The sequence below is a fragment of the Motacilla alba genome, chromosome 2 (genome assembly GCF_015832195.1).
Source record: "Motacilla alba alba isolate MOTALB_02 chromosome 2, Motacilla_alba_V1.0_pri, whole genome shotgun sequence".
Classification (NCBI taxonomy): Eukaryota; Metazoa; Chordata; class Aves; order Passeriformes; family Motacillidae; genus Motacilla; species Motacilla alba.
Window position 1 is genome coordinate 41,232,574 of NC_052017.1, and position 25,279 is coordinate 41,257,852.

At 43.0% G+C, this 25,279-nt stretch overlaps 1 protein-coding gene across 2 annotated transcripts; it reads right to left on the reverse strand.

Annotated features, from left to right (window-relative positions):
- Nucleotides 1-4,654: 4,654 nt before the first annotated feature.
- CMTM6 (CKLF like MARVEL transmembrane domain containing 6) lies at nucleotides 4,655-19,877 on the reverse strand. Of its 2 annotated transcripts, XR_005259694.1 has the most exons (5): nucleotides 18,490-19,877; nucleotides 13,505-13,681; nucleotides 12,457-12,552; nucleotides 9,991-11,014; nucleotides 4,655-9,812 (listed from the first exon to the last, which is right to left on the reverse strand). XR_005259694.1 is itself a non-coding variant. In XM_038161239.1 (4 exons), the coding sequence occupies exons 1-4, from the start codon at nucleotides 19,150-19,152 to the stop codon at nucleotides 10,862-10,864; spliced, it is 1,089 nt and encodes a 362-aa protein (XP_038017167.1). In that variant the 5' UTR covers nucleotides 19,153-19,877; the 3' UTR covers nucleotides 4,655-10,861. The 2 variants fall into 2 exon arrangements, 1 of the variants encoding a protein (XP_038017167.1); XM_038161239.1 differs by having other exon boundaries at nucleotides 4,655-11,014.
- Nucleotides 19,878-25,279: the final 5,402 nt, after the last annotated feature.

Below are 25,279 nucleotides of genomic sequence, written 5' to 3' on the forward strand. Positions count from 1 at the left end.
CTTTATAGCCTGTCTGTTCTGCTAAAGCTGTGGGGGGATGCACGAGACCTGACCACAGGCTGTGGAACATGGCATCAAGTTGCCATATGCTCTGCCCTGTTTAACTTAAAATTGCTGTGGGCTCCACTGTGCTTAGAGACAGCATGGAGCCACATGGTGCTGCTGAGGCTGTGTGCTGGCCAGGGGCCTTGGCCATCCCTGCAGCTTGGGCAAAGTATGGACCTACTTTTAGACTGAGTGCCATCAGAAAGCCAAGGAAAGCTGGATTTACGAATCTCTGGGCCCTGCTGGGCATCCTGGAGGTGCTGCTAGTTGTGTGAGCCCGGGAGAAGTGGGAACCAGAGAAAGGGAGGCCCACATCCTGTTCTTTCTGCCTGCAGAGATTTACACCCCAGTGGCAGGAGAGAGCCCTCACCACAAAGCTCTAGGGTGCTCTTAAGCAACCCACCTGTTTGGGCTTGTTTCAGGTTTCACTCTGGAGCAAGTGCAAGTGCCATACCCTTGGCTTACCTTTCACTCCTCTGCAGACACACGGGGCTGCAGACTTGGGAGGCCATCCTGTTGGGAACAGGTGGCTCTTGATTCCAGTCCCTGGTCCCAGAGCTTTTTTAACCCTGCTAAACCCTGCTAACCCTAGCAGGTCAGAAAGTGGCACTAGTGCTTGTTATCTCCCTCTCCTGGAGAAGAACAATTACTTTTTTCCAGCACAGCAGCAGCTGGAAAACAGGAAAAGAATGATGTCCTTTCTAGAGGTCACTAATTACCCACAGCAGGCTACTCCAGAGTTTATTTCTGTTCTGCCTGTCCCTGAGCCCAGTCCATCAGCCTCAGTTGGTCCCCTGGGTCAGCACACTGGTTTCTCACAGCCAATATGGCAAGTATGCATCAGTGTTTGTTACTAGGGACTAATCAACATCAACAGCGGGTTCCCACCATCCCAGGGCTTGCACAAAAAAAAACCCACCCCTACTATATTTCTAATTAACTGATGATTCATCCTCTTGTTATCTCATATCTGCACTGTTCTACTGTCTAAATGACTTGCCAATTTATTAAGGATCAAACAAACCCTCATCACATGCCTGAACCAATCCCTCTGCCTTGGGGCAGTTGGCAAAAAAAAAAAAAAATCTGTCTGCTTTTTGCCCTTTACCAAACCTCTGCCTGAGCCATACTAATAGTGAAAGTGGAGCTGTCTGGCCATGCCCAGAAGCAGCACTTCACAGGCAGGAAGATTGAAAGTTAGGGGAAAAAAAAAAAAAAACAACAAAACAACAAGAAAAAAAACAAGGGAAGAAGAAAACAATAATTAGAAGAGTTGCAGCATCACAGAAGTCACCTGCCTCAGGGATGAGGTGGCTGCCAAGACGAGCTTTCAGTTTTACAGGGAAGCAGAATTTAGATACCAAAGTCCTTGGCATTGTTCTGGCTTAGTGCTGTGAAAGCTTGGCTTTAAGATTCCAGCATTGAATAGTCAAAGGCCTGATTTGACTGTGACTGCTTGTAATGTGCTGCAGGGGACAGCAGTATGATAGAGAGGGCTCATGAAAGAAGGCTGCGAGGGACCTTGGCTTTTTGTGTGGTGATGGTGAGGAATGAGGGCACAGCTAAAAAAGAAAGTGCAGATGAAGGAGCTAAAATCCAGGGGTCACTGAAGAGTACCAGCACTACCCAACCTTTCCTTAGGGAACAGCTCAGAACAGTGCTGTTCCTTGGATTAATATTTTTATATCACTTCCTGAGCATAACACCGCCTCCAGCAGCACCTGGTTTTTCCATATTGCTGAACTACAGCCTTACAGAAAGGCACAACAGTATTTTCAGAAGCAGCTTTGTCACTGGGTAAACACTGGCTCTCAGGTGAGACGTGTGTTTGGGTGAAGTATGTCCTTCAGAGCACTAGCCAGCCACAAAGACCTGAACTTATGAAGCAGAAAAAAGGATTAGGTTATAGATAAATTTGCTTCATTTAAAATTAATTTTTGATAATCCTGGCTTGGACTGATTTGAATTCAGAGTGCCCAAGATTGTGTAAATTTAATTTACTGCTCTTTAGCTGTCTGCAGACTTAGAATAGTAGCAAGACACAAAACAACCACTTGAAAGGAATAAACTGCAACTCTAAAGCCCAAGCCAAGGAACTCAAGTCCTGCCCTCCTCACGGTGACAAGTCCTGCCTGCAGTGCGATGTAACCCAGGATGCCCAGGTGTCCTGGTGCCAACACTTGGTGCTGCAAAGCCCCCAGGTTACTCTGCCTGGCCCTGCAATGGTTTCAGCCCTGCCTGGTGCACAGAGGCACTGTCACATCTGTCACTTCAGAGCAGTTCTCCCAGGGGACTCCAGACAGCTAGGGCCATGCAAAGCCGGGCAGGCAACTGTGCAGCAAGCCAAGCACCTGGGAAGGAGGGAAAAGCACAGAAGAAAAGGAGCAGGCTGAGTGTTCTGTGCTTGCATGTGTGGGTATGTGTAGAAAAACAGTGCTGTGGGGGGGTGAAGGAAGCACCTGTGTGTTTCTGTGGGCGCTGAAGGGGCTCCCAGAAAGACAAGGAGAACACACCAGCTCTTGAGGCAGAGCTGGCGTGTGTGTGAATGACGTGGCAGCTACGCAGGGTGGTGGGGCATTCCTCCCTGCAGAGGGGAATATCCCCAGGCCACTAATGGAGAGTCATTGCTAAATTAAGTATGTCTGAGCCTCTTGCTCTTTTCTTACATGTTTGCACTTGTGTAGGAAGAACAACACAAACAGACAGCCCTCTTAGCACAGGAGGAATTGTCATAAGAAGGAACTGGAATGTGGGAAGAAGACTCCCTAAGTGTAGACTTCAGGCATACAACTCTTTGGCATATGAGGTTAGACTAGGAAATTAGAGACAGCACTCCTTCTGCACTACTTTTACAGCTCCAAGAGAGTAAGTATCATTGTCCCAGGAAAAAGCACACTGTATCTTGGAGACCATTTGCATGGGACTAGCCTTTATGCCATTCTCCCCTGCACATCTGATGAAGGAAGAGAAGGGTAAGAGTGAATCATAGCAGCGAGTCAGAGTGCAGGAGTTACTCTTCCCCTCTGATTCACCCTCCAGATGCGCCTCTTCCTCCATCAGCTACCAGGGCAGCTTGGCCTCTCAGCTGGAACATCTCAGGGTGGAGCTGAGGAGACACTGCTTTTACCTTCCCATATGCAGCTGAGGCAACACTCCTCTTTTACTTCTAGCACATGTATCTCAGCATGTAACAGAGCTGGTGCTGTAGCTGAGTGGATGGAAAGGGACCAGGCTAGGGGCTTGATACCACCTCAAAGACTGTAGCTAGCCAAAAGCACCCATTTGCAGCTTCCTTCTATTACATCTGCAAGCCAGCTGTGATGGTAGAGTATGACTCCCCTCCTCCCCCTGCCAGCACGCACACACAATTACACTAACACAACTTTCCTTTATTGTGATTATTGGGGGTTATACGAGGTGGACCAGTGCTGGGGGCTTTGTACTACCCCTAGTATGAATTACAGCTCTGCTGGTGTAACAGCTCCTTTTACAGCAGAAGTGCTTTGTCTGTCTAGCACAGTCTACTGTTATTGCTACATCTGTAAATCACTCTTAACATAAAGCTTAATGATCTGCATCCCCCTTTTCCATGAACCCCTGCCAAACAAGAGCACAATGCTGCAGCTGTAGCTATTAAACTATGGTGGCAGCAAAGCACTCCATTAATACCTCATGCTCAGCAGTTTGTGATGCATGAGAGCTGAATAATTATGCCCTTGTTACCCTCAAATGAGATGCACAATTGCCAGAAACAAGCGTTTACAATTAAAAAAACCCAAAAACTGTATCAAGTCAAGGACAACATTGGTTCATTCATAAAACAAGCCTTTCTGAGCAAAAGGACGATGAGGCAGAAAACAGGCTTACATTAATGAGCCAGTTGTTTCTAGAGCTGTATTGTACCCTCTCATAAAGGCCTCCACAGCCTCTTTATCCCAGCTGTTTTGAGAAACTAGCAGGCAGAGATTTAGCCAAAGCTCATGTTGCTATGAGTTGCACTGATAGGGAGGTTTAGTTTAGGTTTGAGGTACAGGAATGGGAAGTATGGCTTTAGCAATGTGAATGTCAAAACCCAGTGCTCTGAAAGCATTTGAAACTGAGCAGGCAGGCAAAGGAGACTGAAAATGGGTGTTAATGGAAATAGGAGTGATGAGTCTGTACTCCTTGCTGAGGATGCCTTGCTGCTCTCATCAGGATTGCAGCTCCACACCTTTGGTTAGTGGAGCGCAGAGACCACATAACAATTAAGTAACTGTCCTTTCCTCACCTAGACCTCAACATGAGCAGGGATTTCAGAATCTTGTCTGCACTGATATTTCTGGGAGAGGAACAGCTGGTGCAAAGGAAGTAGTTAAAAGGAAGGCTGCAGTGCAGACAGACTTGCATTATTTTGAGCAACATTGCACCGTTCTCTAAGCAAGGGTAGAGCATATGGTAACAGAAAAGTTGTCATCCATTTCATCTTACCATATTATGCTTCCTGTAAGTCCAAATGAGACTAAAAAGAGAGCTCTGACATACAGCCCAAGCTTAGCACTGCAGAATAGTGCCTGCCTCTGTGCAGCACATCTAGCAGTGCATACCTGACTGGGGATTTGCTGTCCCCATCTGGCTGTGCATGCATCATGCTGCAGAAGAATGTGTTTGTGCTGTCACCTCCTCATGAAGCCTGACTCTCACCTCAGGACTTGCTAACTTCAAAACAGCCAAGTCTGGTTTATTTTCCCACCAATAATTCAGCCAAGAGATAACAAGTCATAAGAAACAAACTGAGTAAGTGATCAGGGCACGTGGGCTGGTCAAAGCAAGTTTCACTGGGATGCCTGGAGAGGACTGGAACTGCAAGAAGTCCCGTCTGGCACGCTTAACAGCTATGGTTGCCAATGATTCTGTTTGTGGGCCCTGATTTTTTTCCAGCATGCATAATTTGCATTTTTGGATAATAAGCTTCCCTCATTTAACTTTTTAAGAGTCCAGGAAATGCACAGGTATGCCCCACTCCATTCCTCTCCCACCTGTGATCCACAGACCTTTCAGTGAAAACCACAGCACAGTACAGACCACAAAGTTCTCCAAGACTGCAGTGCAGTGTTTTAAGTGCAGGTGCTGTCATGCAGCTGAAGCTCGACTTGAATTTTTAAAAACATTTATGGGCAGGTTACAAAACACAATTAATGCAAGTAAAACCCTTTCAAACTGCTCAGGCAAAGTATCTCCCTGAGACAATACTGACGAGATTATATTGCTAAAAATACTTCAAGCTACATATTGAGAAATAAGAAAATTAATGGAAAGAGTATCCCTAAAATACACAGTTCAATTTATAGCCACATTGACTGTAGAGGGGCATGGGGGCTTCAATCCCACTGGAAATACAGGTGGGAAGAGGACGGAGTCCTTCAGACCAAGTAATTTCAATCCTAGGATCATCTTTGCCCTCTTGTGGACAATCTTCCCTCCTGCAGCTTCTCGGCAGGTTCCTGTGCAGACGGCAGGAACAAGGCAAAATACATTTCTGCCCTTCCCTGTGCTTCCTTCCGCGGGCTAAGAATAGCCATTCCCAATCCAGGGGGCAGCCACACCCAAAGCCCAGCCAAGCAGTGAACCTCGCTTGGCTCCTGCATGACCGGAGCTATGTGGGAGAGCAGATGGCTGGTCCTGCTCCTCCCTGTAAGGAGAAAAGCCATCCCAAAGCAAGGAAACACAACTGTGCCTTGACGAGGGATGCACAGAGTGGCCAGGTGCGCCTGTGCACTCACAAAGGAAAGCTGCCCATTTTCTGCCCTGCTGCACTACATTCTGGTCATTTACAGCGAACCAACTTGGATTAGGCACTTGAGAAGGGGGTTGTCGTGACTCTTAGCAATAACACGACTTAAACTGTGTGGTCAAGCTTCAGATTATTAAATGTAGTATTTCTGAGTCATTTTCTCATGGTGTAAAATCCACCACTGACATACCTTTCTAATACAACATTTTGCCTTGATTGTTTTCTTGCATCTAGGTAATTAAAAGCCTTTGAGACCTTTTCCCTTTTGAGTCCTTACAATTACACTCATCTCTGGCAACTTCATCAGACAATTTCATCTTTAAAATTATTTCATTTTTCATGTTACAAGATAAAGAAAAGCATACTGTGGCATTCCAGTTTCTGTGCCAACAATGAAGGAAGTGTCATTCTCCTCCTGTGTACAAGATGACCACCAGGTAATAAGTAATCTGTAAGATTATGAAACAAAAAAGTGCTCCCCTGAAAAAGCAAAACATGCAGGTTTGCTTCCTCTTCCTCACCCCCTACCACTGACAATCAGCCAAACAATTTTTTAAAGATCAAGCGGCTCTCCCTCAACCAAGGAAGTCAGTGACCTGTGTTTTTCTATACCAGAATAAATTATTTGCTCTCAACCCCTTTTGCTAGGTTGTGCTCCTTCCTTTAGCAAGTCTGCCCCTTTATTTTTTCAATTCCATGTAATCAAGACAACAGAAAGCAGCACCTGATTATGCTTCTCACAGTAACTTATAGACCACATGTAACAGCTACTGCAAACTACTTAGTCTGGACCCTGTGGTCAGGGGCAATACTGACCTTATCAGATCTTTTTTCCTGGGAACTTCTAGTGGGAATATCCAGCCAGTTGGACCCTCTTCCCCAGGAACAGGCAAACACAATGCAAGCTCTTTCCTCCAAACCAGGAACAAAAGAATGACGTTATTTCCTATGGCTGGTTTTGGGAGAAGTACATAGCAACACCAAATCATAGCAGCAAAAACAAGAAACACTTATTTACTAAACCTTTATTTTAAAAAATGATTACAAAATATTTTATAAAGTTCCTTAGATCAAGAAAACATAACGTATTAAAAAGGGTCACAGGTTTAGAATGATAAAAAAATATTTAAGCATTTAAAAATTATTTAGATGGAAATTCAAGGCAACACTGGAAGCTATAAAATTCTTGCTTTATATATATAAAATTAAAGTATTATCATCCTGCTTTAATAATAATTAAAAATCACTTAAATTCTTAATGGATTAAAAGTGACATATAGTTCTGTTCAGCATAAAATTTAATATCCAGAGAGCTGCTTATGTTTACAGCAATAGACTAAGAAAAAAAGATGAATTTCCATCCTACAGGCACTATCAGCATCTTTATTTGCTACAATTTTATAGAACCTTTGAAAATTTTCACTAAGAATTTCCCTTCCGTGTAGAAAGCTTGGTATTTTATTGCACAAATCTGAACAAGGATCACCACAACAGCCATTATGCAAAAACATCTTGTGCTGAGCTCTGAGAATTGCGTGAGATCGTCCACTGCTCTTTCAGGTTGGAAGGTGCAAAGGTAGAACTCACCTGTAACAGACCACTACCTTTCCCTGCTCTTTTCAAGCACAGGGTACAGGCAGTAAGGCACAATTCCTTCCTATACTCAGAACCAAAGCAGCACTGTGATTTTAATGTGAGCTAAACATCAAATACAAAAATTAACATTCACAATCTATGCAATGCCCAGTACAGATCTTCAGAGCAGAAGTTCACAGTCCAGCCACTGGACAAGTTCTCATATATCCTGAAAAATCCTCTCCACTGATTCTCAAGGTGCTGCAAAAAAGCCTTGAAAGTGGCTGCAGAGCCTTAACCCTGACAGGTTCAGCTGGAAAACAGCAAAGCTGAGTGTCCAAGCAGGCTCCAACACCACTGCCAAGCACTGTGGTGAAGAATGGAGAAGACAATCCCCAGATAGATGTACTGGGCCTGCAGCTTCTTTCCAACAGGCTTTACTACCAGTTATGATGAACAGAGATTCACTTTGCCAACGGAAGAAATTTGAAGGCAATTGTATCTAACAGCACTTCTGCCAGAGCTCCTATCACTCTCCGGAACAATCCCTAATCTGCTTAAGTCAAAATCAACCGCCTTAATGGAAGCAATTTAAATAGGTGGTTTAAATAAGGTTGGCTGATTTCATCAGAAGCAGGTTGGGAAACAAGCAAAGGGCTTTGCTGACAGAGCACGAGGGGTAAAAGGCATCCAGCCATACACACAGAGCTCCTGCAGAACCAGACATTTAATCCAGCTCCAACAGCATTCTCTAGGATCAGTCTAATTAAGAGACAGACGTTTAAAGCCAGCACCTGACACCATCAAAGAGGCATCAAAGGGGCATGTCAAGACTGCAGGCAAGTCTGCTCAGTCACTGCAGCAAGGAAGCCTCTCCCCCACCTAGACTGGGAAGGAAGAGGACCTAGGAATGATAAGGAAAGCTAGCATATAAGAAGCTGATAAAGCAGTTAAAAAAATAACCTCACAGAACCAGAAAACAGAACACACACACCCAATCTGCTTCTCAACTATTTTAAAACAGAGGAAAAACACCTCACGAGGTGCAAGAATTAACAGGACAATCATGCATATTAACCAACAACTGGGTTGGAAGCAACATTTTAGGCAACTGCCTTAAACCTATAACAGTTCTGTGACTCGCTCCTAGTATTTAACTTCTACATGACAGACTATGGCCAGGTAAACTGCCAAGGCCAGGAGATGACTGCACAGATCCCTTTCTGTGTCTCCAGGAATGGACATCAGTAACACATCACTTAGCTGGGGAAAAGCCTATAGAAAAAAACCAAGCAAAATCCAGACTTCCATTAACATATCTTCAGGGTGAGAAAAAATAACAGGAAAAATTACCTCAAGATAAAAGTCCATTCACGGTGCTGCATTGCTTAATAAATACTTAGCAGCACAGTGTTGCTCTTACACTATATTTACAGCTACCAATTACAGGTGAAGATAGAAAGACTATAGACATCTTGGTGTGGAAAAAAATCAGCAGGACTCTAGGCAATAAACCAAAACAAGACTGTTGCAATGTTACTTATTTGGGCATGGTCCCTAGAGTAAGACATTGCAGATCATAGAGGAGATATTTTTCATTATGGATATTTTGTATCACCAGTAACACTGCTTGTAAACCAAACATCTTGAATATACCCAGTTATCAGAGACAGCTACAGCAAGCACTGACTGAAGTCAGATTTTAGTGCAAACAGACACTAATAAATAGAACAAAAATTTTTTTAAAAAGCCAGTCCAAAGAGCATTTCTTCTCTACAACACAAAAAATTCTATGAAGGAAAGTATCTCTTCTATGCATAGTTCTAAAACCAAGCTGTGGCTTTAACTTGGTGCTTCACACCACCCGGCAAAATTTTGCATCCGCCAAGCCAAGTGTAGTGTTAGGCTTAAGTCTCAGGCCATAGAGAGAGAGAGAACATCACAAAAATCACAATCAGAAAGTGGCAGCAATACGAAAAAAAACCAACTTTGACTTGCTATTACAATCCTTTGTCTTAAAACAGCTTCCTCTTCCTTTCCTAAATACAGCTCAGCCAGTTTCTGGGGGGCTTGGTCTCAATGCTGCCACAATAGGTTACAGGACTGGGAACACGCCGGGTTGGGATATCAGTGAAATACAGTTAACGCCTGGGAGACACAGCAAATGTCTCAAGCACTCAATCAGGTTTTTCTCATTAGCTTTGATATTTTGGAACATCTCCTGGCTTACAGTAATTTGCTCTGCTTTTGAAACTTTCCTCTTAAGAGAGGCATAGCAGTCTTGCTTTTACCTCAGACATCAGAAAAATGCTCTTTCAGCACTTCATTTCTTTTACAGCCTTCAACATCTGGTCTGACACATCCATCACTTGTCCGATACATGTCCCATCAGAAGTGTTCCTTGCAGTCCTACAGACTGTTGCTTGCAAAACAAATCAAGGGGACAAGTGCTTATTTACCTGTTTACCAACTGAGCTAGTCAGCAGCAAGGAGTCTCAAGCTACTGCCATATCTATAAACACAGAAAATGGTGAGGTTTAAAACCATTCTGGCAAAATTTAGCATTATCTGTACATAAATAAGCTGCATATGGCACTAACCTTGCAAGTAATATTCACCAGGGTAGAACCAACATGCTCTAAGGTTTTTTTCCATTGATATTCAGATTGCTGCATCTGGGGTTCCTTCATGCAAAATACTTATTCTTTATCTTATTCCTCTCACTGCTGGCTTTTCAAGTTTCTTCCTGCAAATGTTACAGTTTTTTAAACCATCTGAAAGAAGATTCTGGCATACAAGTCCAAACTTTGATAATTATGGGCTGCAAAACTGTCTCTTCAATATACCATTTACATTACTTTCCCCATAAACCCCCTACAGTCACTATACCGTTAAACTGATCTCCACAGACAGAACTGAGACACAGGAGTAATGAAAAACAACCCCGAACCCCTTACTTAAGGATAAACATTCCTGTAAATTCCAGTTAGGTATCCCTTTTGCATCCAGTTTCACCAGGAAGTACAAAAATGAATTCTGCGGTGCTAATTTTTAACTCGCAACAGAAACATCTGGTCCATTTAACCAGGAAATATCTTTAGGTTATAGCTCATAATGTATGCCTCAGACATTAACCTTTATTAGTCATCTCTGTCAAAATCAAATCAGCACACTACTGTCCTGAAGTTATTCTGTTTAGACCCAAGGTTTTTTAGTGCCTGTCATCCCAGCAGGTGGCAGGACCAGGTACCTTAGAACATGATGCTAATGCCATTACCTGACCAAGAATCCATAAAAATTTGTGATGAGCAATGCGTACAAAATTGACTAGAACAAAGAAACAGAAGTTGTTACCTACGGTGCACTGAAAGTTCATTTTAGTTTGCACCAATAAAAAAAAAAAAAAAAAAAAAAAAAAAAAAAAAAAAAAAAAAAAAAAAAAAAAAAAAAAAAAGAAACAATTTCAGGAAGTTATCTTTGTTTATTCAATGGCTGATTTTCTGTGGAACTTGGAGTGTTACGAGGATTTTCAGGGCGTCCATCGGTGTTTTTTGGTTTTCGCCTATGAGAGAGCTCTACACCAAATTCAGCTGCAAATGCCAAAGTTGCAAGAAATCCAAATACCTATGAAAAGGACAGAAATATGTGATTTCAAAATGCATAAACAGTAATAGTATTTATTCTAACACTGTTTGGAAAGATTCACTGTACCATTTTATATACATTAATAACATTTATAATAGTTCCATTTAAATTAGACACAGATCAGAAATCATAATTCTAGCACATTCATTGTGAAAGTTTTTACAGTTCTCATTCTTTTAATAAAGTGTGAACCTTATACTGCATTCTAATCAACCTTTAATAGCAAAAGTATATTAGCTGCATTGCCAAAATCAGTTATTAAAGTAATATATAGCATATAGCAGACTATTTATCCAAGAGAAAGCTGCTGATTGATGAGAGTAAATGAAGAAGAATAACACATGGAAGGTGAAGGAAGAGAAGATCTGCAGAGGCTGGGTCAGCAAGGGAGAACGAAATGACATTTTATGAATGACATTTTGTTACCAGTCATGGCAAGATGAGAAGTAGTAAAGAGAAGGCAGCTTTTTTCAAACAAGGAAAGAAACATATGCATTATTCTAACTCTACCTAAATTTTACACAACTGGTTTGGACCAAAGTAATTTGACATTAATAAGTATTAAATCACAGTAGTTTTTATTTTTTCTGCACCAGAAAAAAAAAAAAAAAGCAAAGCTGACACCTGATTTATGCTCAAACTATTAGGTCTAAATAGATCTACATCACATAAGATGACTTTATAAAAGTGTGTATCTCTAATAGCTGATGCTGCCATGGAACAGAATTATCTTGCTTTCTTTTCCAAATCATTTTTTCTCATTCAAGAATTTGATCTTTTTAAAGTCACATGTTCACAATTCCAAGGTTACTCAAAAGAAGTCTCAAATGACTAGGGAATTACGACATCTACAGCATCCCAAAAGCCCCTTTAGTGCCCTGCCCTGAGCCTCCTGAGTGTCCCCTAGGAGATGAATGCCCTGTTGCTCTACTATTTCTGTCACTGAGGAATCTGCTGCTCTTATTGCAATTGTGCAAGTCAGTGTTGCCCACATGTGCTCTGTAAAAGGAAAAGACAGGACTTCTTGATGACTTTGTGAGGGGGTGACATTATGAAAGGACAGTTGAGGAAAACCAGAAATTTCAGAAGTAGTGTATCAGAGAACTGGGTAAGCTTCAAGAGATGACAACGTTGAACAGCAAGAGATGACAGGAAATAATACAAATCCAAGGCAGCAGGCAAAAGGTGGGGAGCTGCAAGTGCACACAGAACTTTCCAGCAGCCCTGAGGAATGCCAGCTCTTTGGATTTCCTATGGCAAGTTTCTGGAAGGTCTGAAATAGCTAATTCTTCCTGAAACAGCACAATGCACTGAGCTCTATTCCCTGCCCAGTTTCTTCCTCTGCAAATTGAGTGTTTAGAGGGCAGAGAAAATAATATACCAGATAAATACAAAGTAAATTTTGCCATTTTAAGACTTACACATGCAGCATTTTCAGGAGCAGAGTCAGAGGTTGTAGAAAACACTATTGATGCTACTAGAAACCAGGCACCTATGACCAGCACGGCCCAAAAATTCTGCAAATGTATTAAAAAAATATATATATATATATATAATTTAACTGTAGATAGGTTACCTAAAAAGAACAAACATCATAACAACAGCTGAGTTAACCTGCCTGTGAATTTATGTTTTGATAATTTGATGCTAGTGGAAGCTTCAGAAAATACATTTTACAACTAAATTCCAAATGACATTCAACATTATCAGCTATTTAAACAGCATTACCAGCTATTTAAAGGAGTGTGCCCTTTCTTTGTATTTTTCAAGTGTTTAATTAATTTCATCTGACCTTTTTTCACCATCAAATTCAAGCTCAGGACAACCATGGTAGCTTTTTTCCTTATGTAAAACATTTAAGAAATCAGAAAACTGTAAGTAAATGTGCTCATTCAAACCTTTTACTACACTCCCTTATCTGTACCCTCACATAAAGACACTACTGTTTGCTCTGAAGGCACTTACGAAGGGACACTTGTGAGATGGAATAATGTTCCTACTGACTTTACAGAGCAACTTTCTCCCACTGCTGGATCTTCTGAAGTATGAAGCCATAAACTCTAACAAGCTATGATTATCCCCAAAAAGGAGGTAGTCTACACCCAGTAGAAAAATAGATAGAGTAAACTTTTTAATTTTTTTTTTAATTGCAAGCATCATGTTGGTGGTAAACTGTATTCCATATGCGTACAGATCTGCAATGGCTATGCTGTAGTATTAGTAGCATTAACATGGAAAGACTTTTCCACACAAGTCCTAAAATCCTGCAGGTAGCCAGCTTTGACAAATACGTCACTATAAACTCTCAAAGTTGGCTCATTTTTAAACTATAAGATACTTTAATCTACCCTTTACATGGAAAAGAAAAGGAGATTCATTTTGCATAGGCTTTTTACTCCACAGCAGACTTTATGCACTTAGAAGAAATGGTTTGTTTTTCAAAAAAAAAAAAAAAAAAAGTTTTCTTACCAGTTTCTGCACTTTGTCTTCCCCCAGTGATTCATACAAATCAGTGCAATACACATACAGAATCAGGAGGCTCAAAAGAAAGGCACTGCAGCTTACGAATTCAAAGAAGTAAAGTCCACTACAAGTGATGCAATCGTATACAACTTCTTCACAAACAACAGCCACAAAAGAGAAAATCTGCAAACGAATAACATGCTTGAGTTGGATCAAGTCTCTAACATCTTCAACAAACAGACATCTCTGATACAAAGATTAATAAAGCTAGCTGTGACAAAAATTCTCCATCTACAAAGAGTTTGGTGAAGTTCTGCACTATTTTCTTACAGAAATAATTATACAATGGCATGGTTTACACTTGGTTGTTAAAGGTGGTCCATAAAGTACACTCAGGTAAGCTGAGCACACAGCCAAACAGAGGCTTCTTGATTAGACAGACAACATTCCTGTTTTCTGTTTTTTGTGCAACTGCCAGTTTGAAGCAGACGAGGCAGCACGGCGAACACACATCCTGCAAAACGCTGCTGCTTGCTGCATACAGCTGCACTCAGTTCTGAATGTATTTGGGGTCAGGGCAGGTGGGGAAACTGGACAGCCCTGACACACTCAGCTACCTCCCTAAAAGTTCACAGCTGATGTTACCTCACTTGATAAAACTTCAGAGAAAGTCCATGAACGCAACACTCACATGCTTGTGACCCAGTAATGACGGAAGCTCAACTGCTCTTGTAGGAACTGAAACCTTACACTATGATGTTCGAGCTATGTTGGACAATGTTAATCTATGCAGAAGTTTATCTTCACCTTCCTGCCAGTGTGTTTTGAGAAAAGAACAGGACTGACTTCCTGTGCAGTCACCAAAACCCTGCTGCTGGATTTTCTACTATTTTATTGTACAAGAAAGAATATTGCTTTATTTAACCGTTCGCTTATTTTGGCCACTTCTTGCTAGTTCCTTCATCCCATAAATAGCATCATTTCCTTCATCCCATAAACTTGGCATAGCTTTACAGATCTTCATAGTAAGGAGTTGACCAAATTAAAATGAAACCATGAGAAGGAATCAGACTGGGTCATAAAACTGAGACTGATATGAGAATGACAATCATATTTTTAATAAGAGTATGTGGGCAATAAAGAGGTTGACAGTTCTATGTTAAAAAAAAAAAAATCTACATTTAAGATTCAGAATTGTTCTTGGAAAATAACCACCAGTCTTTGGTTTCAGTTTTCTCACAGTAAAAACAAGAACAACGATTTAGCAGCAGGAAGTGTAAATTCCCCTTACTAAGCCAGGTCTCAAAAGAGCAGTTCAGAGAACCATGTTTTGGAAATGCAACAATATAAAGTAAACAGGAGCTCAGAGAGGGAAAGAATGGGAGCTGGGAAACATCAATATTACTATCAGGCCTCCTCATGCTTCCTTTCTCTCCCACAGTGGTTGGCAACATAAACTTCTCAGCAGCCCTAGCACCTAAAACAGTGAACTACAATGTCAGTCCAGGAATGTTTTAAACTCTGACTTTCCAGTTTTTATGGTTTGGGTTTGTTTTGGGTTTTGTTTTTTTTTTTTGTGTTTCTAAACATGGGCTTATAGCTGCATCCAATGACTCTCAATTTTCACAAGGTCAGCTGTGAGATAGCACTGTACATGAAAACTTATCTCTTTTTATAAGCACTGGAAATGGAAAGTCATCACTTTCACTTGGGCTGAAACAGAACAGAAAGAAAATAAACCTGTCTTTAAAAGAAAGTATATGTCCAGATAGCCATAATATGATCTAAATAGCTGAAAAAAGCTTCTCCAGTGGGTGTACAAGTTGAAAAAAATCCCACTCAAAGAGCAGTTATAAAGGGTTCAGTGTCAAATAACTGAGATTTACCAAGTACAATCCTGTGTGGGACTTGTCCAAGTCGATATTCAATTTTTTTATTAATAAGCTGAGTAATAGAATAGAGTACATAAATTTAAAAAAAAGTTGGCTTGAAGAACTTTAAATAAATGCTTTGATTAAGTTAATGTATCAGCAGCACATTTATAAGATGCCAGAGAGCTCTGCTTGGATTTCTTAACTTGCTCTTTGATATCACTTTCAGGAAAAAAAGGTATTCCTCTGTTGTCCTACTACCACCAAAAAATAAAAGTTTTCAACACCAAAAGCATTGTTGGAGACGCAGTTGTTTTGGATTTTTAAAATGCTGTTATTAGTCCTGTCTGTATATACACCAGAAATTAAACATCTTCGTCTGTCTCTTGACAGCAAAAAATTATTCATTAATACTGACATTACTGTTGGAAGTTTCTAAACAAATGTCAATTTTATAAAGAAGATATAACAAGTGAATTGCTACAAAAGAATTTAACAAATTAATTGCTACAAAAATAGAGCAGATCAATGAACTTGCCAACAATTCTGTGAAGATGCTTGGCATCTGGGAGGTACTGGGATTCCCCATACAAAATCTTCTAGTTCAGGTGGGTGCACATATCAATTCTCTATTAAGTTTGCACAATTCAGGCTACTACAGGACATTAACAGCTCAAAAAGGAGCTAATTTTTAAGCCTGAATTACAATTTTGCTTTCCAGCTAGGGCATTTTGACTCAAGTTAAACAATAGTTGATGACAATTTGTCCTGCTTTAGATAAGAATTAGTTTCTACCTCAATCTTGGCACAATACACATTGTGCCATTTACCTCTGTGCTGAATTTGAACCAGTCATGGACTAACAAAAACATTCCACCTATTAAAAAAACAAACAAACCACCAATAAAACAACAACATCTTAAAAACCTGTGCAATGACATGCCTCCCAGCATCCTTTTGGCACTCACATTTATGACTTTTAGCAGTGACATTTTCCTTGTTTCATTTGCTCAAAAGAACTGGCTACGGTTACAGTGTATGCTATTACTCATCTGAAGAAAAGTATTTCTTAGGTCTAGAAGCCAGTTTTCTGCAATTTCAGAGTGTTTTATAAAACCCTTGATCACCTCTACAATGAACAGAGCCCACTTTCTGATTGCAACACCCTGTATAGCAGCCCACACAAGCAATGATCAGGGCATACTCCCAGTAACAACCACTGCTGTAACACAAAACCAAAAGTTAATGACTGACATTTCCAAAAATCAACCCTTTCCCAGAAGAGAAACCTTTTACTCTAAAGATGGAGGCTTCCACCTTCAGGACTTTCCGGGGCTTGTTTAAAGTGTTTTCACCCAGTCCTCAAGATCTCTGCATTTTGATAATGGTACAAAAAAAGGAGGGGAAAATGTTGGAAATTAGGAGGGTGAACAACTGTAACTCCATTTTCTTTTTCCTCTCACTGACTAATGAGTTCAGGCCATAAACTGTTACTTATTTAGGAACATGTCAAGCCGCTGTTTATCCTGTTTATGATAATGATTTTTTTGCTTTTTTTTTTTGTATTTAGAAAGCATTTTAAATAATTAAAGAGTTTAAGGCTTTGGTACATCAGTAAATTTGCCTACATAATCCCTTATTTTATTTTACTCCATGAACCTATTTATATAGACATTCTGCTTATGAGGGAGCAGAACCCAGCAGATCTTGCTTTAATAATCTCCCGCAGATGAATTAAGTTTATGTTCCATTATATTTATTTAAAGCATTCTTGGGTGTGATTTTTTTTTAAACACTCTTAGAAAACTTTCTTTTTGGCAGTGTTACCACTTTACAAACACTAAAGAATATTACATTTCGGGTTGAGGGGTTTGACTGTGTGTGAGATGAAGCTTAAAACCCAAACGTCCTCTTTTCTGCAATGGTGAAGTAACGAGAAAGGGTTGGAAATCACCTACAATTCCTGTGAGCATGACACATCTGACTAAAAAGCCACTGTGTTGGCTGCAAAATGCAGGCTGACACACATTTGCAGTCAGCTGCCCTTTACCATCACGGGTTTCACTCATTCCCTGCTAGTACATAAGAGTGATGCTCCTCACATCCTTATCAGCAGTCACACCGATACATTTTGGAAGAGCCCGTCACCAAACACTGAACAAGACTTTGCACCAGGAGCCCAACCGCTTGATTCAGGAACAATCTGTATAGAAGGCAGAAAATAAGCCTTTTATTTCCTGGTGAGCCCAGGGCTGCCTGACATGAAGTGATGTCTCATGCAATGGGCCACCATTACGGGTTTCTGGTGCAATTTTCTACCACAAATCATGGGGGAAATAGGCTCCTTAATTTTTAGCATGGACAGCACAGACTGACAGCCTTAGAATGGGCTACAGGAGCAGCAAGAAAGGTCTGGAGCTCATGACCCAGCAATGCCCTTCCCAGTTCCACTGCCCTATGGTGAGGTTCAACCAAAGGCTTCTTCTTCCTGTTTTCATCCAATCCGGCCCTCAAAAAAAGCACTACATTTCCTGCGAGGCTTCCCTCTGATTTTGAGCCAGGGCGGGCGGTGTTTAAGGCCGGCAGGCAGCGGGAGCACGGCGGCTGCAGCACCGAGCCTCGGGCGCACGACGCCGGCACCATCCGGCGTCTGCACCTACTCCTGAAGCTGGGACATGAGGAAAGAGCACTTCCACCACTTCTGCACCATAAACCACTCGGAGCCAGCATTGTAAGGCACCACGCCAGCTTTCCACCTGAGTTACAGGTCTGCACAACTTTAGTGACTCCATGCCACTTCCCAAGTCAGGACACCTTCCCGGCGGAGCCAGCCCTTTCCGACCGGCAGAATCCATTCCCTCGAAGCCTGTGTACGGCCATCTCCTCGGCCAGCCCTGGTTCACCGAGGAGTTTAATTTTTAAGCGGCTGGGGACCGTCCTAAAGCCGAAGGTCACCACAACACGCTCGTTTCCATGCCAGACTGGGGCACCCCCGCCCCGCCGGACTCAGCCCCGGGAGGCTGTAAGTCTCTTCCCGGCCCGGGGCAGCCATCCTTCCAGGGGTGCTCCCTCCGCGCCAGGCCCGGCACGTCCCGCACGGTGAGGAGAGGAGGCACTCACCGTCTGGACCACCTTGACTGGCAGCCGCCATCCCCTCAGGTGCTGCAGGGTGCAGCCCAAGGGGCGGCGGCGGGGCGCCTTCGCCTCCGGTTCCGTGGTCTCGTTGTAGACGGCGCCGTTCTCCATGGCCGGGCCGGGGCGCCGGCTCCCAGCTGGAAAAAAACGAAAGCAAAAGGGAAGCGGGCGGGGCGTCTTCGCCTCCGGTTCCGCGGTCTGCTTGTAGGCGGAGCCGTGCTCCCTAGCCGGGCTGGGCTGCCGGCTCCCAGCTGAAAAACACCGCAACAAAAAGGACGGAAGGTATCGGGACGCCTGAGGTTCCCTGGTCTGGTTCTTGGGGCCGGGTCGCCGGCTCCCAACTGGAAAACACCGCAGCAAAAAGGACGGCAGGTAGCGGGACGCCTGCGGTTCCGCGGTCTGATTGTAGGTGGAGCCGTGCTCCCTGGCCGGGCCGGGTCGCCGGCTCCCAGCTGGAAAAAACCGCAACAAAAAGGACGGCAGGCGGCGGGACGCCTGAGGTTCTGTGGTCTGATTGTAGGTGGAGCCGTGCTCCCTGGCCGGGCCGGGTCGCCGGCTCCCAGCTGGAAAAAACCGCAACAAAGAGGACGGCAGGCGGCGGGACGCCTCCGGTTCTGTGTTCTGGTTGTAGACAGTGCGGTTCTCCATGGCCGGGCAGCCGGCTGTCAGCTGGGAAAAACCGAAAACAACAGGGCGGCGGGCGGGACGGGAGCGGGAAGGGCGAGAGGCCCCGGGGAGCCCCGGGGGCCCCGGGGGGCGGCGGTTGCCCCGGCCGTTGCTCCCGGTGGGACAAAGGCGCTGCCGGCGGCGCGCGCCAGCGCTCCCCCTGGCGGCCGCGGGCGGGAGCGTGAGGGACGGCCCGGACCGCGGGGCCGCCTCAGGCCCGGTCTGGGTTCAGTTCGCCAACCGGGGCTTGCTAAGTAAAGTTTACGCGAGTATTCACTTGTCACACGAGATTACGGTATCAAAAGAGGGGTTTAAGCCAAAGCTTTGCCTGGTTACATTCACGTAATCAATTAGGTTGGAAAAACCTTCTGAGATCGTCCAGCCTATGACCGAACACCAGCACTGTGTCAACCAGACCATGGCACTGGGTGCCACAGGCAACTCCAGTCTTACCTTAAACACTTCCACCGACAGTGACTCCGCCACCTCCTTGGGCAGCCCATTCCAGTGTCTAATCACTCCTTCTGTGAAGAAATTCCTCCTAATGTCCAATCTAAACCTCCCCTGGGTGCTGCTTGAGGCTATGTCCTCTTGTCCTGTCATGAGTTGTCTGAGAGAAGATCCCGACACCCATCTTGCTACAACCTCCTTTCAGGCAGTTCCAGATATCAGTAAGGTCACCCCTGAACCTCCTTTTCTCCAGGCTAAACAACCCCAGCTCCCTCAGCTGCTCCTCACAGGACTTGTGCTCCAGAACTTTCACCAGCTCAGCTGCCCTTCTTTGGACTTGTTCCAGGACCTCAATGTCCTTCCTGAATTGAGAGGCCCAGAACTGGACAGAGCACTCGAGGTGTGGCCTCACCAGTGCTGAGTACAGGAGAAGAATCATTGTCTTTGAAGACATTCCTTGTTGTCAATGATAGAAAACACTCATATCACCAAGCCTCTTCTACAAAACTCCCATACCTTTGCCCAGGTCAGCTTTTAAAAGTAATTATAGTTTTTGTTGCCTATTAAGAGTAGATTGAACCTTTTATGTGTAAGCAAAGGTGTGTTATGTTTGCTTCTATATTACTGATGTATTACCCACAGAGCTATTATGGTCCTTTGTAGTCAAGTTCAATTATACTAGTTTAAATTCAAAGAAATGGAAGATTGCTATAGGTTGAAAAAGAGGAGATTTGCTTGCTTAACATTAGCTGTATAGGAACAGATTCCCTGCTTAGGGAACAGGTCAGGCTGTTCAGATACTGCTTCTCTTTGGGAACCACACAGTGTAGTGGGAACATGCTACAGAGCCCTGTGAGCCTGGGGCTACTTTTAACTCTTCCAGGACACCCCCTTAACTGGGCAGATGCAGAAGTATGGGCCAGACCAAAGCAGCTGGGCCACGCTCCCTGCTGAGTGTGTACCAGCAGGCTGTGCGCTTCTCCCAGTAAGAAAACACAATCCAGGCGAATACACAATGTCCCTAGGCAGGATCATACAGCCCTGTCACTGTCAAAACCAACGTTTGGCTGCAGGAATTGGCTTGGGAGGCAAGTGAGTAGGGCAAGTCCTGTGATTCCCAAGGCGTGGGCGTTTCCGCTAAAGCAAATGAGGTATCACCATGGGTGTGGCCCAGCTTCTGCCTGGGATTGGGGTGAGTCTAACGCGGCTCTGTTGGCAGCATCCCAGACTGCAGGACTGAGCAGGTAGGTGTAGTCAGGAACATTTGCTGTTACTGCTTATAAGTTCCAGTGCCTTCACTACTTTTTTTCACACTAGTACATTATAAATTAGATTACATTACAGAAGCTGGCATCTCTCTTCTGAAGGAAATTTCCTTCTTGTTTTCTTTTCTTCCTTGATAATATTTCACAACTGGCTGACTAACTCCAAAGCCACAAAGCATGTGTCTAGGCTATACTGTGGTCTGACAGAACAGGACTTAACCAAGACTGAAGCAGCTGTCTGGTCTTTTAAGATGTTCAGTAGCATCTAAGGCTATTTTGTAGCCCTTCTCTTGTGAGTTTTTAGAATGCCTTCATGCAGCATTGCTAGATTATGAATACAGATGTTAGTACGGAAGACAACTGTCCTGAGGACAGACTAGTTTCAAGGAGCCACAGGAACATAAAACAAGACTACAAAAGATAAAATAGATGGCGACCTCTCTCTAGTTTCTACTGTCTTGAAGCTGGTTTTCCCGTTCAGGCTCTCTCCAGGAAATACATATCAATGATGCGTGAATGATAAAGGTTAGCTTGCCATTTAAAGCCTAACTTATTGAGGGCAATTTATTTATTTTTTCATAAGAGGTTAAGGAAATCAAAACTACAGCAAAGCTAAGCTAGGGAACTGTAAGGTCATGTGACAGAGAAGGAATGAAAACTGGACAACAGCATAGCAGTTGATATCTTGAAAATATTTAAAGCATCGCATTACGCTGCTCTTCACAGAGGTACAGCAGGTGTTCTTCACTCTTTTTATCACACTAACCTTCCAATACAGTATTTTTCCTTTAAAGAGGGAATTAAAACAACAGTTCCTGTAAGTAACAACAGGGTTTAATGCAAATAACAGTAACTGGCTGACTGTGATGTGATGGAAATCCCATTCCAGGTATACAGCTATTAATTTTCTTTTGGTTATGTAATACACCTGACAGTTTTCCAGAAAAAGATGTTTCTCTTACGTTGCATCTGCTGGACTGGCAGGAGCAGAGCTAAAGGCAGGACATGGTGGCAGAGAAGCAACCCCACGGTTAGATGCTGAGCTGTGGTAACATCTCCAGTGAGCCAGGCACAGAGAGGGACATCAGTGGAAGCAGATTAGTGATGAGTGACCTAGTTTTCTCCCTCATTACATCTCCTCCAAGACACCCTCCATAGTGACCAAAAGGCAATACCAATGAAGAAAGCCCCCTCACTAGAGGAGATGGCATTGTACACAGTACAGCTGTATGACAGTTGCCACTTCTTGCCCCCATGTTGAAATAATTTCCAAAACTGTGACTGGAGTTCCTTGAAGCAGTTGAGTAAATGCCAGCTCCTGCAATAAGGGGGCTTCAGGCCACAGCTGCATTGCTGTTTTCATCAAGTGAGCCCCAGTGGCTCTGTGGCACGCTCCATGTGCTGTGCTACAATGCAACACTAAAGCCCGAGTCTCTCACATTCAGAATTGGCAGCACTGGCCTCACGAATTCATGTTCTTTTCTCACTTTCATAAATGCAGTTACGGGGTTTTTTGCTTTTCTTGCCAGAAGGCAAGGAAGAAGGAAGTAGAAAAATGGGAAAGCAGCTTGGAAGCCCAAACCACTGAAAGAGATAGACTTAGTTGCATTGGAAGAGTGATGAGGAAGAAGTGTGTGTTACTGCACAATTTAGGGAGCTCCACTGAAGACAGCCTGTCTGAGGCACATCTCCCTCCTTCATTTTGATGTTTTCACATGGGCATCTCGACATATTCCGTTCAAGACTATCCCCATGTATTACATGAAGTAAATACAGGATGATTAGCTAGCAAATGGAATATTCCAAGTACTGCAACAATGAGCTCAGAGAAGACTTTAATGTGTTGCATCTGCTGGACTTTCTTTAGCTCTTGAGGCTCTATTTTTGTGCTCAGCATTGCAACTGAACTTCACAAGCTGTGACACCATACTAAACAGGCTCGAATGTGTGATTTTTAAACAGCTGAAGAAGAATTAGCATTTTTAACAGCTATTACTAAGTATCCCTTATGGCACCAGAGATGAAATTCCCACACTTTCCAAATGCAAGCTTAGGCTAACTCTTCTCAGTGGTTTTCTGCATGGCACAGAGAAGCATTAGGCCATGAGGTGTTCGACAGGCAACAGTTCTGCCGCTGCAGCTGTCCCACTGCAAACTGTTTGCTCCCCAAGAAGAGACTGCAGACCAACAGGCAGCAATTCTTGCATTTCAGAAGTATGACTAGAAATTTAAGGTTAATATAGTAGCTAGTCCATAAAACCTAAAAGCCACATGCACGTTCCAGAGATTGGAATTTTCAGCTGAAAAATATGACCTGCCTGGAAATAAAGTGGACATTTACTCAAAAATTTCAAGCTTAAAATTTGCAGAGCAGCTTTATTAGAACCAGTATACTCAAAAGAACTGACGTGGGAACAGGGTGGAGAAGGAGGAAGAGAAGATTTACAAAATTCCCCTGAAACAGTTTAGTTTCAGTCTAATCAGCAACTTGTCTACATTGAACTAGCCCTGAAAGTCTAAAGAAATTTAGTTGATTTATATCGTAGCATTTTTTCAGTGTTCGTACTGAAAGGAATTTTATAAATATTGTTATTAAAAATTGTGCCCTGTAGTTCCTGTATCACCTCTTTGCTTTCTGCATCTTATGTGCTAGACTGAAACTTTGTACCCAACAGCACTAAAGGCACAGAAGAATGATTCAGAGCAAAATTAATTTAATTTGTGATGTTACTCTTTCAAAAATTGGGGTAATCCCAAACCTAACCCCTCCCCAGCCTAGAGCAAGAAAGTATTCTTGCCAAATTAGCTGCAGTGTTTTACCAAATTTGTTTACTTTGGTGCTTGACTTCATGGTGAAAGGAGAACAGGGAGCAGGATTTACTGGCACTACCTTTTGTGAAAAGGGTCGAAGAGCCTGTTTTGCGTGATAGTTGTGGTAAATTCTATCTTAATTGTCTACTCTCACCAAAACTGTAGCTGGGGGAACTGCAGCTCAAGAGGACACAGCAACCAGCCCAGGAGCCTTGGTCTCATCAGAGTGAAACAAGAAGCCAAAACATCAGGTTACACAGAAATATCCTCAGGTATTTTCATTTTGTGGTAAATTTTCCCCCCCCAGCCAGCATGAGCAGGCTGCAGATAGGAAGTGACTGTAGCATTAAGAGAATTTGAAGGAGGAGAGCAGGCTACTTTAGTCTTTTAGAATGAAAAGGCACGGTAGAGGACAGTATTTGTGTAAATAAGCATTTGTAAGTAATAATTTAAAAATCAAAACAATCTCAAAACTCCAAACCCATGAGGGCTTAGGGAAAAATACATTTAGAAGCTTCAAATACAGAGAAGTGACATCTGCTTTAAGAAGTGAAATTAAAATGAGTCATTTGTAAGGTTTTCCCCTGTCCCAGCCTCCCCAAATAAGGGCATTATATTAATTAATTATATTAATTAATGCATTATATGGCAAATTTCCCAGCTTCATAAAGGGTTTTGTGCTTTGACAGATGCTCAAATGAACTAACCTGGAGACTGCAGGAATTGTCTTTCAAAAATACGGACAGTATCCACTAGTTTAAAATGTTGCCCTTAAAATCCAGTTCCACCCTAATGACACATACCACGGCAGCTGTGTTAGAATGGGTCTTGCTTTCATCAGCAGAGGATCCTTTCTCTCAAGCACGCTCCAAATTCAGTTTCAAGTTTACATACTGAACCTAGACAACTGTGCCAATGCATCCATAATTAGAAGCCTAATTTTTTTCTTCCAGACAACTTCTTCTATACAGCTGTTCATCAGCAGGTCATGCATTTCCCCATGTGTTCCTCCCCAACTTTGACTGAACTGTTGACATAAGCAAAATTTTCAGGACTGCAGTTAAAGACATAGTTAAGAATATCCACTGAAACTTCTCAGTCCATAATTCAATCTTCTATTTTAACAAGTGTGATTAACTTGAGGGAGTTACAAATATACACACAAATATATATTCTTAAATAAATTTAGGTATGTTGAAAATACGGCGATAACTCAGGTCAAGGGAGGTGATCCTGCCCCTCTCCTCAGCCCTAGTGAGGCCACACCTGGAGTGCCGTCTAGTTTTGGGCTCCTCAGGACAAGAGAGGTGGAGCTCCTGGATCAGGTCCCATGAAGGAGAACAAAGATGATTAAAGGGAGCATCTCTCTCACAAGGAAAAGCTGAGGGAGCTGGACCTGTTCAGCCTCCAGAAGACATGGCTGAGAGGGGACCTCATCAATGTCTGCCAGCATCTAAAAGGGTGGGTGCCAAGAGGATGGAGCCAAGCTCTTCTTGGTGGTGCCCAGCAATAAGACAAGAGGCAACAGCCAGAATTTGATGCACAGGAAGCTCTGCTGGAATGTGAGGAAGAACATCTTTACT

Bases quoted from the DNA above. Each gene is read 5' to 3' on its own strand.
- CMTM6 (XM_038161239.1), bottom strand. From the start codon at position 19,152: ATGGAGAACCGCACTGTCTACAACCAGAACACAGAACCGGAGGCGTCC. The intron at 13,682-18,489 runs GTGAGTGCCTCC...ATTCGTTTGCAG, and splicing joins CAGTCAAGGTGGTCCAGACG to ATTTTCTCTTTTGTGGCTGT. The intron at 12,553-13,504 runs GTAAGAAAACTT...ATACATTTGCAG, and splicing joins AAGACAAAGTGCAGAAACTG to AATTTTTGGGCCGTGCTGGT.